This window comes from Hylobates moloch, unplaced genomic scaffold (genome assembly GCF_009828535.3).
Source record: "Hylobates moloch isolate HMO894 unplaced genomic scaffold, HMol_V3 SCAFFOLD_3, whole genome shotgun sequence".
In the NCBI taxonomy this organism is placed as follows: Eukaryota; Metazoa; Chordata; class Mammalia; order Primates; family Hylobatidae; genus Hylobates; species Hylobates moloch.
Genome location: NW_026652278.1, coordinates 13,643,151 through 13,657,401, shown reverse-complemented (window position 1 = coordinate 13,657,401; position 14,251 = coordinate 13,643,151). Strand labels below are relative to the sequence as shown.

The 14,251-nt window shown below is 38.4% G+C and overlaps 2 protein-coding genes across 6 annotated transcripts in view; one reads left to right on the top strand and one right to left on the bottom strand.

Moving 5' to 3' along the window:
- Nucleotides 1-7,265, top strand: part of INPP5F (inositol polyphosphate-5-phosphatase F) — a 104,056-nt gene extending 96,791 nt beyond the window's left edge. For all 3 annotated transcript variants that reach the window (XM_032176351.2, XM_032176352.2, XM_032176354.3), the window contains 5 exons: nucleotides 366-437; nucleotides 1,839-1,912; nucleotides 2,474-2,602; nucleotides 3,217-3,304; nucleotides 6,047-7,265. In XM_032176351.2, the coding sequence (XP_032032242.1) occupies nucleotides 366-437; nucleotides 1,839-1,912; nucleotides 2,474-2,602; nucleotides 3,217-3,304; nucleotides 6,047-7,199 (1,516 nt within the window). In that variant the 3' untranslated portion in view covers nucleotides 7,200-7,265. The remainder of the gene's footprint in view (nucleotides 1-365; nucleotides 438-1,838; nucleotides 1,913-2,473; nucleotides 2,603-3,216; nucleotides 3,305-6,046) is intronic.
- A 230-nt stretch (nucleotides 7,266-7,495) lies between these two features.
- The window catches only part of MCMBP (minichromosome maintenance complex binding protein), a 63,482-nt gene continuing 56,726 nt past the window's right edge, over nucleotides 7,496-14,251 (bottom strand). For all 3 annotated transcript variants that reach the window (XM_032176357.2, XM_032176355.2, XM_032176356.2), the window contains exons 15-16: nucleotides 11,377-11,465; nucleotides 7,496-10,970 (exon numbers count right to left, since the gene is read on the bottom strand). In XM_032176357.2, coding sequence (XP_032032248.1) covers nucleotides 10,844-10,970; nucleotides 11,377-11,465 — 216 coding nt within the window. In that variant the 3' untranslated portion in view covers nucleotides 7,496-10,843. The remainder of the gene's footprint in view (nucleotides 10,971-11,376; nucleotides 11,466-14,251) is intronic.

Genomic DNA, 14,251 nt, shown 5'->3' with positions numbered 1-14,251 from the left:
ATTTCTCCCTTCTCACTTTCACGTTTTTCTTTCTTCTTCCCTTAACTACTTCTCTATCATCCTCCAATCCCACCACTCCCCCACCTCAAATTATCCCATTTCCTGAGGGACTGCTTCCTCCTTTGGCTGCCTTTCTCTACTCTCCATCCCCTCACTTCCCACATCTGCTTTTCCTTGTTTTTTAAAGACTGTCCAACTGTATAGATTGTATTACATCTAACTGCAGTAGAACTCATTGATTACCTTCTTTTTTTCCCTCCCCCCGGCCAATTTTTTGTCCTAAGTAGCTCTGCTGTAGAAATATGCTTGGCAAAAAATGCAGATGAAAATGAAAATACTTAATCTCCTGTGTCATATTTGTTTAGCCTCATTGATGCTACTCACAGAGATGTGGATGTGCTGTTACTGCTTTCTAACTCTGCCTACTACGTGGCCTAGTAAGTTGCTTATTGATTTAAAGCTTTTGATTTTGTTTTTTAAACTTGAGTAAATTTTCTTTTTAGAATTCGTAACAACAAAATGTGAGAATATGGTTTTGTTATGTATTTTATGAAACTTCGTTGAACCCCTTTACCTTATATAACTGTTACGTCGTTCTAAATTCCTTCTATCTTTATCGGTTTGAAAGCAAGATTTTACAGTTAAATTAGTATGTTTATGTTGTATTCTTTTGGCATTTGGTGTTATTTCCTGTATATTTCCCAGGTTTGGATGTATTCCATACGTTTTTATCACTAATGACCACGTATCATTGTTTGCATTACTGTAGTAAAGTTTTTCCTCATTGTTATGTATTAAATTACTTACAATTTTTTGTTATTACAAATGATGCAGTTATCTTTATGCAATAACGTGTGTGTGTGTGTGTGTGTGTGTGCGCGCGCGCGCGTGCGCCTGCGCACTTCTTTGGTTACAAGGGTATGATGAATTATGACTTTTGTGGTTTGTTGTCAGATTGATCTCCAGAAAGACTCTCAATGAACAGTGCTAGTAGCAAAATACAAGCACTTGTTTCCTCACACCTTACCAGAATTGTTCTAATTTGTATTTACTAAGTAAATATTCAATTTATTTTTGGCTTTGTGTAAGCTATTGTTTTTTAGTCATTTGCCCAGATGCCTCTTGGCATATATCATATGGATTTTTCATTCTTGATTTTGGATATCAGATTTAACAGCTGTATTGTTCCCAAATACATAGTTTGTTTCTCTTTCTCCTCCTTCTCCTCTCCTCCCCTCCTTCCTCTCTCCCTTCTCCTGTGTGTGTGTGTGTGTGTGTGTGTGTTATTTTTTTGAGACGGAGTTTCGCTCTTTTTGCCCAGGCTGGAGTGCAATGGCATGATCTCTGCTCACTGCAACCTTCGCCTCTAGGGTTCAAGTGATTCTCCTCCTGGGTTCAAGTGATTCTCTTGCCTCAGCCTCCTGAGTAGCTGGGATTACAGGCGCCCACCACCATGCCCAGCTAATTTTGTATTTTTAGTAAAGACAGGGTTTCTCCATGTTGGTCAGGCTGGTCTCGATCTCCTGACCTCATGATCCACCTGCCTCGGCCTCCCAAAGTGCTGGGATTACAGGTGTGAGCCACCACGCCCGGCCGTAGTTGCTTTTTTTAACTGTTAGATCTATAAACTTATTTTCCCGTAGCTGTTGAACTATATATATGTTATTCTTGTTTAATTTTTAAAATAGTTCTTATGTTTAACATTTTACCCCAGAATGTATGTGCTGTGGAAGATTTTGTTAACTGTATGTAACAGTTTGCAGCTATTATGCCTTCCCTGACAAGCCAAATATGCTTTTGATTTAAATCCTCTCTTAACTTCATTTCCCTTTATCTAGTTACGATGATGAAGTTGATAAAGTAAACCAGTATCAACGACTAAGTCTAGAAAACCTGGAAAAAATTGAAATAGGTAAGTTTTAACATACTAATCAAGTCATAAAAAACAAATGCTGTTGTTTCCAAGAGGGGGTCAAATTATTTAAGCAAGTACCTGGTTTAAGTTTCACCTACAAATGCTTTTCTTCACTATTATTTTCCATTTGTTGTTAGTAGCATTTTGATGATGTCTAGGGAATAGGTATGAAATCCTAAGGCAGAAATGTGGCTCTTCTTACAGTGGAATTTGGAGACCAGTATAACATCTGTTAGAAACCAGAAAGGGATATTCCAGGCTACTTCTTAGTACTTCCTTTCTATTCGTTATAGGTTAGTGATGGATATAGTCTTATCATAATAACTGTATTCCTTTTATTATTTACCTTATGAAGATTACCCCAGGGATCAAGAAAGCTTAAATGATTGAAATTGAAAGAGTTCTTCTAGCCTTATCAAACCAAATGGTCACCAGAAGTTTGTATTTTGTGTGCTGTCATTTATATTACGAAGAAAAATATGTTGGGTCTTTTGAAGATAATAGAAGAAAATGTTATGTGAAAGATTTAACGTTATACATATTCATTTGGGATTTTAGGCCCTGAACCCACTCTTTTTGGTAAGCCAAAGTTCTCCTGCATGCGACTGCACTACAGATACAAAGAAGCGAGTGGCTATTTCCACACACTGCGAGCTGTAATGCGTAATCCTGAAGAGGATGGAAAAGGTAAAAAGAGGAAGAGATCAAAATATTCAGTGAAAACTTTCTATTTATTCTTAAAAGCCCAAATGGAATTGGGGACATTTCATATCATAACCAACTGAATGAGAGAGAGTCCAGGGAATAGCTTTGGAATATGAGACCTTGAAATAGCAACTCTGTTTCCAGCAACCCAGGGAAATTATCTGAATGTATTATTAGTTTGGGGCAAGGGAGTCTTTAGCGGGGATTCTCAGGGAGTTTGGCCCCATCAGTGATCATATGGGTGTCAAGGCTCTTCACATGTCATGTTCTTTTCATTTGTAGCAGGTAGGAACCATGCCTGTCTCATTCATGGCTGTTGCCTCGGCATCTGTCACAGTGCTTGAACAAACATGAACTAGAACAAACTTTTAATTCCCCGATTTCATTCTTTTGCTTTTGTTCTTTTAAAATTTTAGAACATTGTGAATTAAGTGGGGAGACTAGTGAACAGGTGGCAGTTTTCTATAAATCGAAGCAAATAAATTTGTATTTAATTATACAACCACAAATTTCATTCAGTGCTATATGGGTTAGAACTGCTATTTTTTTTAGTATGTTTATGGAGAAATCGGCAAGCAGTTATATTTGGGTTGCAGATACCCTTCAGTGCATTGCAGAGATGCTGCAGATCACCAAGCAAGCCATGGGATCAGATGTACCCATCATTGAGAAGAAACTTGAGAGGTGAGTATGCTGCTTCTCTCAAGAATAAAGGCATTCTTATGCGAAGTCTTATTTCTTTAAAATTATTTGCAGGGGGAGAGGGGAGGAGATCACATTATGGTAAGGTGTTGATATTTAGAGAGGTAAGGATCAAATTTCTGCAGATCAAAATACTTTCAGCATTCTTCATGTATACAATTTTCAGGTAAGTTTTAGACTTACAGAAGAGTTGCACAGGTAATTTAGAGGGTTTCCATATACTCTTCCTTCGGCTTCCCTTTATATTACCAACTTATAACCACAGACCATTTATCAAAACTTAAGAAAGTAACCTTGGCATGGTAAGAGTAACCAAAGTACAGATTTCACTGGGTGTTCACTAGCATCCTTTTTCTGTTCCAGGATCCAGTCTGGGATTCCACACTGCATTTAGTTGTCTCTATAGTTTAATGTTATTTCTTCAATCTTGTCTTTTCTTTCATAACTTTGACATTTTTTGAGTACTGGTCAGCTGTTTTGTAGAATATCCCTCCATCTAGGTTTGTCCAGTGTTCTTTCCTGATGAAGCTGAGGTTATGCATGGTCAGGAAGGACACCGCAGAAGCGATGTGCACTTCTCAGTGCCTCATGCTGTGGGGAGGGAGGACATGATGGCCTATGTAGTATTGTTGAGGTTAAGCTTGATTACTTGGCTGGGGTAGCATCTGCCAGGATTCTGCACTGCAAACTTTGTGTCTTCCTCTTTATAATTGCTAAATATTTAGGGGAAATTACTTTGAGACTATGTAAATATTGTTTCTGTGTAAACTTAAGACTATTCATTTTCATAACCATTGTGGATCTTTTCTATAGTAATTATTCCTGTCATGATCTATGGTGATTTTTCTAATTTTCATTCCTTCTACACTTGTTAATTGGAATTCTTCTGTAAAGCCACTGCACCCAGCCTCTTGTACACATTTTAAACCTATACAGGTTAATAACCTTTTATTGCTAAAGATTGTATTTTATGCATTTTCCACATTACTGTAGAATTCATAACTACCATTTAAATAGATGTCTACTGTGATCTATTTGGAAATGTATTGTGTGGGTTCAGAATGTGGACTTTATGACTCCTGGTTCTATCAATTACTCTTTAACCTTGGAAAACACACTCCTTTACTTCAGTTTTGTTATTTGTAAGATGAGAGAAAATCCATGTCAGTGCATTGCATGAACTGAATAACACACTCAGACCTGGCACACAGCTATTATATATATATTAACTCAATTGCCAAGAATGTTGGTTGCTAAGCATTTTTTCCTTTTATAAAAAAGTCATGACAGAGATCTTTGTCATGTATTACTTTTTCATGTTTAGGATAATTTCTTTAGAATAGCATCCCCAGGTTGTGAATCTGGATTAAAAGATGTGAATATTTCACTTGTCCTTAACAGTGCCATACAAAGGTTATTGCTTATCCTCAGTTTCAAGAAAAACTCTGAAGACCCAGAGTTTCATTTTCTTGAGTGATATGGCATTTAAAATATGCTTAGGATATCATCCTCTAGTTGTGTTTAAAAGTTTTGATACAGAGTAACACTGACTGTCTCCACAAGTACTTAAGTAGGTGGTATTTTGCCAAGAGAACCGGTCTGAGAGCAACGGCCCTGCAAGGATTTTGCCATCCTTGACACACCTCACGTAGCCACAATGATACATTTTTAACTCCTAAGTAAACTGATGAGAGGAAACATTGAAATTTTTTCTAAATACTTTGTAGAGAAAATAGTATGTTTTAAACAGTAGGCTTTTGAATTTGGAAAAAGAATGCCTATCAACAGATTATTTCATATTTAAAAAGTGTGGCTTTTCTTTCTAATGAGCATCTGTCAGGTTTTGTGGTCCACATTCTACTAGTGAAGAGAGCCATTTGGCCAGAAGAAAATTGTTCAGGCTTTTGTTGAAGAATTACTTTAACCCATAATTTTTCTGCAGTATGCTCAGGATCAGTGATCTTGCCTGACCCAACAGTACAAGTGCACATACTGAGACATTTGTGGCAAATAGCATCAACTTTTCTTTCTTATTTATAGCTGTCATGAGGGATACCAAAGGAGAGAAGACACTAAGTAATTGTTAAATGTCCCAAATCTTTTAAAATAAATTCAGGTAACCCACAGGACATGTAAGAAAATGGAAGCCTTACCCCTCTCTCCCCCTGAATTTGAGCCACACTGGGATGTGTATAGATAACCTTAGTTAAGGTGCTGCAGATTCCCATTTATAGTCAGAGATGTCTTTGCTGATTGTACAGATGGTGGCTGTGCTAGACCCACACTGCCCACAATGGTAGCCACTCACCACATGTGGTTGTGAAGCCTTTTAGAATGCGACTAGGCTGAATTCAGGTGTGCTATAATTATAGAACACTACACATTGCCTATATTGAATTAGTTCAAAAAGGAATATTAATCATCTTTTAATATTTTTATGTTGAAATATTTTGTATATATTGGGTTAAATGAAATACTGTTAATTTCATTGCTGCTTTTTAATGTGGCTGCTAGAAAAATTGTAATTACATATGTATTTCATATATTTCTATTGGATAGCACTGTTTTAATGTTAACTCTGAGGGTTATCTGTCAATTAGCAATGCACTGTTTTCAAGAAGTTGGGACCAATTTGAATAAGTAAAGTGTTTTCACTTATGTTAATAACGAACTGGCATATTGAATTCCACAGGGAATTAACTTTTTTTCTCTTCTAATTTGTAGGAAGAGCAGTAAACCTCACGAAGACATCATAGGTATCAGATCTCAAAACCAAGGTTCTTTGGCCCAGGGAAAGAATTTTTTAATGAGCAAATTTTCATCTCTAAATCAAAAAGTGAAGCAGACCAAATCCAATGTAAATATTGGCAATCTCCGAAAGCTAGGAAACTTTACCAAACCTGAAATGAAAGTTAACTTTCTAAAACCAAACTTAAAAGTAAATCTTTGGAAATCAGATAGTAGTCTTGAAACTATGGAAAACACAGGAGTGATGGATAAGGTTCAGGCAGAGTCTGATGGGGACATGTCTTCAGATAATGACTCATACCACTCTGATGAATTCCTTACAAATTCTAAGTCTGATGAAGACAGGCAGCTAGCTAACTCATTAGAGAGTGTAGGGCCAATAGATTACGTTCTTCCTAGTTGTGGTATTATTGCTTCAGCGCCTCGATTGGGCAGTCGGTCCCAGTCTCTTAGCAGCACAGATAGTAGCATTCATGCTCCTTCAGAGATGACTGTTGTTCATGGGAGTGGACTTGGAAAAGGCCAGGAGTCTCCTTTGAAGAAAAGTCCTTCTGCTGGCAACGTACACATATTGACTGGCTTTGCCAAGCCTATGGATATTTACTGCCACAGATTTGTGCAAGATGCACAAAACAAAATGACCCACCTATCAGAGACCAGGTCTGTGTCTCAGCAGGCTAGTCAGGAAAGAAATCAAATGACCAATCAAGTTGCAAATGAAGAAACCCAATCAGAATCAACAGAACAGACACCTTCTCGGCCCTCGCAATTAGATGTCTCTCTTTCTGCAACAGGCCCACAGTTTTTGTCAGTTGAGCCAGCGCATTCAGTTGCATCTCAAAAAACCCCCAGCTCTGCTTCCAGCATGCTTGAACTTGAGACAGGGCTTCATGTAACTCCTTCTCCTTCAGAGAGCAGTAGTAGCAGAGCAGTCTCTCCCTTTGCCAAGATTCGAAGTTCCATGGTCCAGGTTGCTAGTATTACCCAAGCTGGATTAACCCATGGGATAAACTTTGCAGTGGCAAAAGTTCAGAAGAGTCCTCCAGAACCTGAAGTCATTAATCAAGTCCAGCAAAATGAACTTAAAAAGATGTTTATACAATGCCAGACACGGATAATTCAGATTTAGCTTTTAGCCATAAGAATACTTCCATGGCTTTTATTTAAAAATAAGAAGTTTTCACCTCTTGGGGTATTTTAATTGTACTGTCTGAATCCAGGGATCACAAATTCTGTTCATTGGAAAGGGTTTTAAACGGAGTCTGAACCTGAGTAGATTTCCTAATTTTACAGCCAGGACTATAGAAGTGCATCATTCTAGAATGTGTAGACCTGAGTAGCTTATACACTACAGAGCTCTTTGCTTATTTGAAGGTAATTCAGCAACAGGTCACTTTGGGATATAACCTGAACCTTTTTTTGGAGTGGGGTGGGTAGATTACATTAAGTAGACACAAGGGCTGGACATGCAGATGCTTAGGGGATTAGCGTTTTTCATAACTTGTTCTGTCAGTTCATTCCTGTGTGTTTTACCTCTACAAAGTAAATAACACATTTAGTTTTTAGTGACTTTAACATGTTACTGAAGCATTTGAATATAAAGCTATTTTAGTTTTGATGGCTTAACTATTCCCTGAGGAGTTGAGGGTTGTTGACACTAGAGAAATGAATTCTCATTTGATCCTAATTTTCCCCATATTCTACTTGAACACATTAAAAATACTCTGCTGCCTGTACAATATAAACCTAGGAGCATTAAGACTTGTCACACAGTAAACCTGATACATCAGAGGTGAATACCAGCACCTATTAGATTTCATTTTGCTGTTTTCGGGAATGTAAGAACACACATATTGGCTACTGGAAATTCTAGAAGTCAGTCAGGTTTTAATTTATTCCAGGAGGGGCATCCTCGACATCTTATGTAGACGATCCACAACTTCAAAATTTAGTCTGGGCCTAGTGCAGTGGCTCACACCTATAATCCCAAACACTTTGGGAGGCCAGGAGTTTGAGACCAGCATGGGAAACATCTGTCTCTACAAAAAAAAAAATACAAAAATTAGCTGGGCATAGTGGTGCATGCAGGAGGATTGCTTGAGCCCATGAGGTTGAGGCTGCAGTGAGCTGTGATTGTGCCACTGACCTCCAGCCTGGGGTATGCATTGCATGTGAGACTGTCTCAAAAAAATTTAGTCTGAAACACAACTGTGCTGAATCTGACTATAACTCTGACCACAATGAACCAGGGCTGCCCTTATAATCCCCACAGTAAGAAAGTTGTATTCCAACAAGTATTGGTTTGTCTGGTATCTTTAGAGCTTTCTCTGTGGAAGTGACTGATTCTCAGCTGAACATTATGTCCTAACTTTGATAAACATTCCACTTTTGTTATTATTAGTGGTATCTTTTTTTTTACGTGTTAAATCTTGTGATTATTAAAGTACCATTGTAATTTAAAGTGACAAATGTGTATGAGAATTCCTTGCATAACAGATTAAAGAATTTGTAAACAGGGCAAATTTGCTGTAACTGAACACTTGGTCTAGCTGTTGCCAGTATTTTACTCCTTTGAAATATACTCATGATTTAAAAAGTGAAATGGATCAGAAACTATAACTTTAAATCCAAACATTCAAAACTGAATGCTTTCTTCTACCAACTTTTCTTCCGGGTCCTGAAAATATTAAGGGTTCCTAACATGGGAGAAAATACAACCCAACATTAGGTGATAAATACACGTTTAAACTACAGAAATTAGTTCGAAAGAGATCTTTGAAAATTTTTTTAAGAAGGCAAAGTTCCAAACAGGGTTACACAGGAGTCTACTCAGTTTCCTGGCCATACAGGATTAACGCCGTGCCTTACATTAGAGCAACAAACTTGACTGTCCGTGTGTATATAGGTGAGGGACAAAGGGTTTCTGCAGCCAAGCACTGCACTCCATTCCGCTGCCTGGGCAGGCCTTGAGCAGGAAGTCCCTCTTGCACCACCTCCTCCGTTCAGCTCTCTCATGTCTTCCACCAGGAGGACATGGTCTTTTTCCACACAGATCACATAGGATGGTGAATCTTATCTTATTCATGAAAACAGCCCAAGGTACTGGTAATTTGGGACATTTTATTTATTGGAAAGGTTCTTTCAAGGGAACTTTTCTGCAAGACCAAGCAATGTATGTATTTTTCTTTGGTAAATTACAATTTACATTGGCACAAAAAAACGCATGGTGACTAATCTACTTTGCTCTAGGACAGTTAAAGAAAATGTATTTTATCCTCACAAATCCAGTTAAGCCTTCATTTTATTTCTAAAAGTTTAAGGAAGTAGGTCTAGTCTACCACTTATAAAAATGAAAACCAGTTCAACTCTAATATAAACATTATTTACATTAGTTTATAAAAATAGATTTGAGTTTAGGAAAAGTTGAACAACTAGTAATTTTTACTTCAGTTATTAGGTACAATGAATTCCTTGGTTTTTCAAGGCTGACCCTGTTTCCTTGGTTAACAATTTCAATTTAGGCCTTACAGGAAAAAATGTAAGGGATCCTTTATCTGTCTCCAACTAGGTAAGTTATTTGATACCACTGACAGCTTAAAAAGCAACGTCCTAACCTTTCTGAAGATTCTGGTTGCCATAACCATGCTACTACAGTCTGTTAGTTTGCTCTATTAAAACTAATTGGTCTGGAGAAAACCTACCTGCAGTTGTATGAGGCTGTTACTGGAGTAGCAGATGTTAGCTGATCTAACATATTTGGAACCAACTGATGATCCCACATAAAATGCCAAAAATCCAATAGAATCAAAGCAACTAAATGACATTAAGAAAATAAAAACTTTCTAAAGGGGGTATTGCTTTTTAAATTTACTGTTTTGTTTTCATATTTGGGCACAACTTTGTAGCACAGCATTCCCTTATGCATGGGTCTCAAATGCACTGGGATAGGAGAAAATAAAGACAACGCAGTGTCTTGGTTTCTTTTGCGCCCAAAAGCTACATTCATTCCGTTTAAAGGACTCTCATTCAGAGATTGTCCTTTTATGAAAAAAATGGTGACAATACAGTGATTTATTCGGATTACTTGGCAAGGTAATTTGGCAACCTTATAGTCCCCCAGATTTTTGGAAATATTACTACTGGTCCATAAAATACAAAAGTCTGGGAACCACTGCCATGTACAAGTTTAGTTTTGCAGGCTGTTAACAAATGTTTGTTAAGTGGGAAAAAGTTTCTGTGGCCAAACATCTGGGAAATGACAGTACAGAATTTCACGTAGTCATGTGAATCAATGGCAAGTACGCCTCCGTTCCCCAAAGATGGACTACTGAATGCCCCCCAACCCACTGTGAACTGGAAAAACTCAGAACTAGAAAACATAAGAAATCCGAAGCACGATTCCTCTGACTTTGAAATTGCAACAACCTTCTTCATTTCAGCATTTCAACAGCCTGGCCTATGACTCAGCTGAAGCTAAGGAAATGGTACAATCAGCAATGTTATCAATATTAAACTTTTAATATCAAATACTTTTTTTACATCATTACTAATTTATATAATTATAAAACAAACTTCAAAAGCTCCATGAAATCAGTAAGGTAAAAGTCCTTAATGAATATCATATAAACATCAGATGTTACCAGGCTTGATTTCAGGAAATGTCACTGGTTTGTGATAGAAATTACCTATAAAACAATGTGGTATAAATGAATATCTGAATTTTACAATTATGTGGCTACAATTTGCCCATTACTCTTCATAGGTATCACATCTTTAAAGTTCATTTCCATTCACACATTTTTGCTGCTGAAGCCTCGTTCTTCTTAAAGACTCTAGCTGCTTTGCTCTCAGCCATCGTTCTCTTGACAGTGTTGTCTGACCAGCACTGAGAGACAGACACCTGGTTTGAAACACAGAAATTTAAGTCTAGAGCTGGGATAGTAAGTTTTAAATTTTTTTAAGACCTAGGAATACTTTGTGAAAACACAGACCATGTTAGGAGACAAGACCGCCTGGTAGTTACACACAAGTCAACAGCCAAGTTGGGCTTCTACAAAGAAATCGTCGAAGAGTCAGAATTGGAGGGTGGCTCACTCTTTGAAGCTTAGAGAACAAGCAGCATGCCTGTTCCACTGAAGAGATCACCAGCCAAACTCGATTCCCCCTCAATGAGCCCTTTCATACAGCGTTTTTAAAAGGAAAAGTTCATTTCCGTTTTTAGAAGTCTGCCTCAGTTACTGCTGAATAACTCAGCAGACATATATACAAGCTTTCTGAAAAAGCAGTAATGGACACGCGCCACTTACCGAGCCACCACAAGCAGCTGGTGAAGATCATCAGCAGTGATGCTCTGAGGGTCGTTCTTCCGCATTTCCACAAAGTCATCTTCAACTGCCTTTATCAAAAGAGTAAATGTAAATGATGTGCATTTTTGTAAGGAAGAGAACATTAACATGGTTCCTTGACTGATGTAGTAAGGTGGATACGGCCCCTTAGACAAAGGAGGCAATATGGGTGAAAGTACCAAAGCATATACATAATAATGCTGATGAAAACAAAATAATGAAACTCAGATTCATTTAAAGTCAAGCAAACATATAAATCAGCAACTGGCATAGGAAACAATGCTTTTCAACAAAGGAAGAGTGATGTTAGTGAAAATGGCAGAGAAGGGACCGCAGAAAACTCTACTGTTAACACTGATCAAAAATCAGCTTTTTAAAAACTAGAAATAAAACCACACTTGCAGCAATCCAGAGAGCATTTATGCAAGAAAACCAGCTGATTATTGGTAAGAATGTTGAGCCTTGCAGCATTTTAACATGTCCTACTCCTAAATTCCAATCCCTTCCCCTCCAGACGATAATTAATAGCTTCAAAAACCAACAGCCTGGCAGCCACTGGAGAGAGAACAGGGCTAGGGCTCCTTCAAAGTGCCATTCCTGGAGAACTGTCATCTGACCACCTGTCTGGTGGCTCCCTGGAAGGACTCATTTGCAAGGTTGTCTTTATTTAACCTGACTGGAAGCCTGTCTACTATGAACCACCTCCTTCCCCAGGGCATTTATCAAAAACAATCAGAAGAAATTACCAATCACCTTAGCTACCTGAGACACTGGGTAACAGCTGCAGCAAACAACAGACTAACCCAAACCCTTAAACGGAAAAGCTAGCTGGGAAATGACCTGTCTGTAGAGGGCTCTGAAAACCTCAAGTATGTAACTCCTAGGAACTCAGAAGGCTGCAGACATGCTCAGAGACCTTAACTCCCACCTCTGGATAACCTGGAGGTTCTGTGTGAGCAGGAAATGAAGGCTAAGACAGGCTTGTCAATTGTATGGCTAAGTGTGGAACTGAAGGCTTGCCTCAACTTTTATTTTTATTTATGATTATTATTCACCCTTAGACTGGGAGACTACTTCCCGTCATTTAAGGAAATTTCTTTCCAATCATTAACCACAAAACTAACAGAGCAGAGACTTCAGTGCCCACATGTGACAAAGATAGACTTTATAGAATTAGTCAAAAAAGTTACTAAACAGCCTACCAACAGTAACAAACAGCAACAACAATAAACCCTAGGGAGGTTTAATTTCCAGAGTCTAACTTCCAAAGCAGAGTTGCCATATTATATAGTTTAAAATGTCTGGTTGTGGATAAGTGGGGTGGCTTCCGCCTGTAATCCCAACACATTGGGAGGCCAAGGTGGGAGGACTACTTGAAGCCAGGAGTTGACCAGCCTGGGCAATAAAGCAAAACCTGATCACTACAAAAAAAAAAAAAAAGAAAGAAAAGAAAAAAAATAAAAACAAAACTTTAGTTGGGCATGGTGGCGCACACCTATGGTCCCAGCTACTGAGGCAAGAGGATCACTTGAGCCCAGGAGTTTAAGGCTGCAGTGAGCTGTGGCTGTGCTACTTATTATTCCAGCCTGGGTGATAGAGTGAGACCCCATTGACCAAATAAAATGTCTGGTTTTCAACAAAAAAGTACAAAGAAACCAGAAGGTATGGCTCACACGTTGGGGATAAGGGAGTCAGTAGAAAACTGTCCCAGAGGAAACTCAAACATTCAAAGAAATAAAGGAAACCACATAAAAAAAACTTCAGGAAAATATGAGAATCACCAAATAGAGAGTATCAATAAAAAGAGAGAAATAATTTTTTAGAAGAAGGAAATAAAAATTCTGGAGTTGAAAAATATAGTAAAAATTCTCTAGAGGTGCTCAGATTTGATCAGGCAGAAGAAAATCACTAAACCTGAAGATAAGTTTACTGAGATTAGTCTAAGAAACAGAACAAAAAAAGAAGAATGAGGGAAAATGAACAGAGCCTTAAAGACCTGTGGGATACCATTAAATGCATCATCGGATACACAGTGGGAGTGTCAGAAGGAGAGGAGAGAGAAATGAGGCAGAAAGAAACATGGCCAAAACCTTCCCAAATTTGTTGAAAACCTCCCCAAAATATGAATTATTCTGCACCTCAAAGAAGCTCAACAAATTCCATGTAGGATAAACTCAAGAGAGCCACACATTGACACATCATAGTCAAAACTGTCAAAAGCCACAAAATCTTGAACGCAGTGACAGAAAAGTGACTCAGCGTGTACAAAGGATCCTCATCAGAAACTAGCTGGCTTCTCAGTAGAAACCAGAGGCCAGAAAGTGGTGGGAGGACATGTTCGAAATGATGAGACAAAGACTATAAACCAAGAATTCTACATCCAGCAAAACTAGCCTTAAGGAGAAATTAAGACATTCCCAGATAAACAAAAACTTAAAAGAGGGCTGGGCGTGGTAGCTCACGCCTCTAATTCCAGAATTTTGAGAGGCTAAGGAGAGAGGATCACTTGAACCCAGAAGTTAGAGACTAGCCTGGGCAACATAAAGAGATCCCCTATCTCCACACACACAAAAAAACAAAAACACACACACAAAAACCAAAAAAAAACCAAAGAATTAGCTGGGCACAGTGGCACATGCCTGTGGTCCCAACTACTCAGGAGGCTGAAGTGGGAGGATCGCTTGAGCCTGGGGGGGTTGAGGCTGCAGTGAGCCATGATCACAACACTGCACTCTAGCCTGGGTGACAGAGCGAGACCCTGTCTCAAAAAAGAATTTGCAGAAGTAGACCTGCCATGCAAGAAACACTAAAGACAGTTCTTCAGGCTGAAAACATA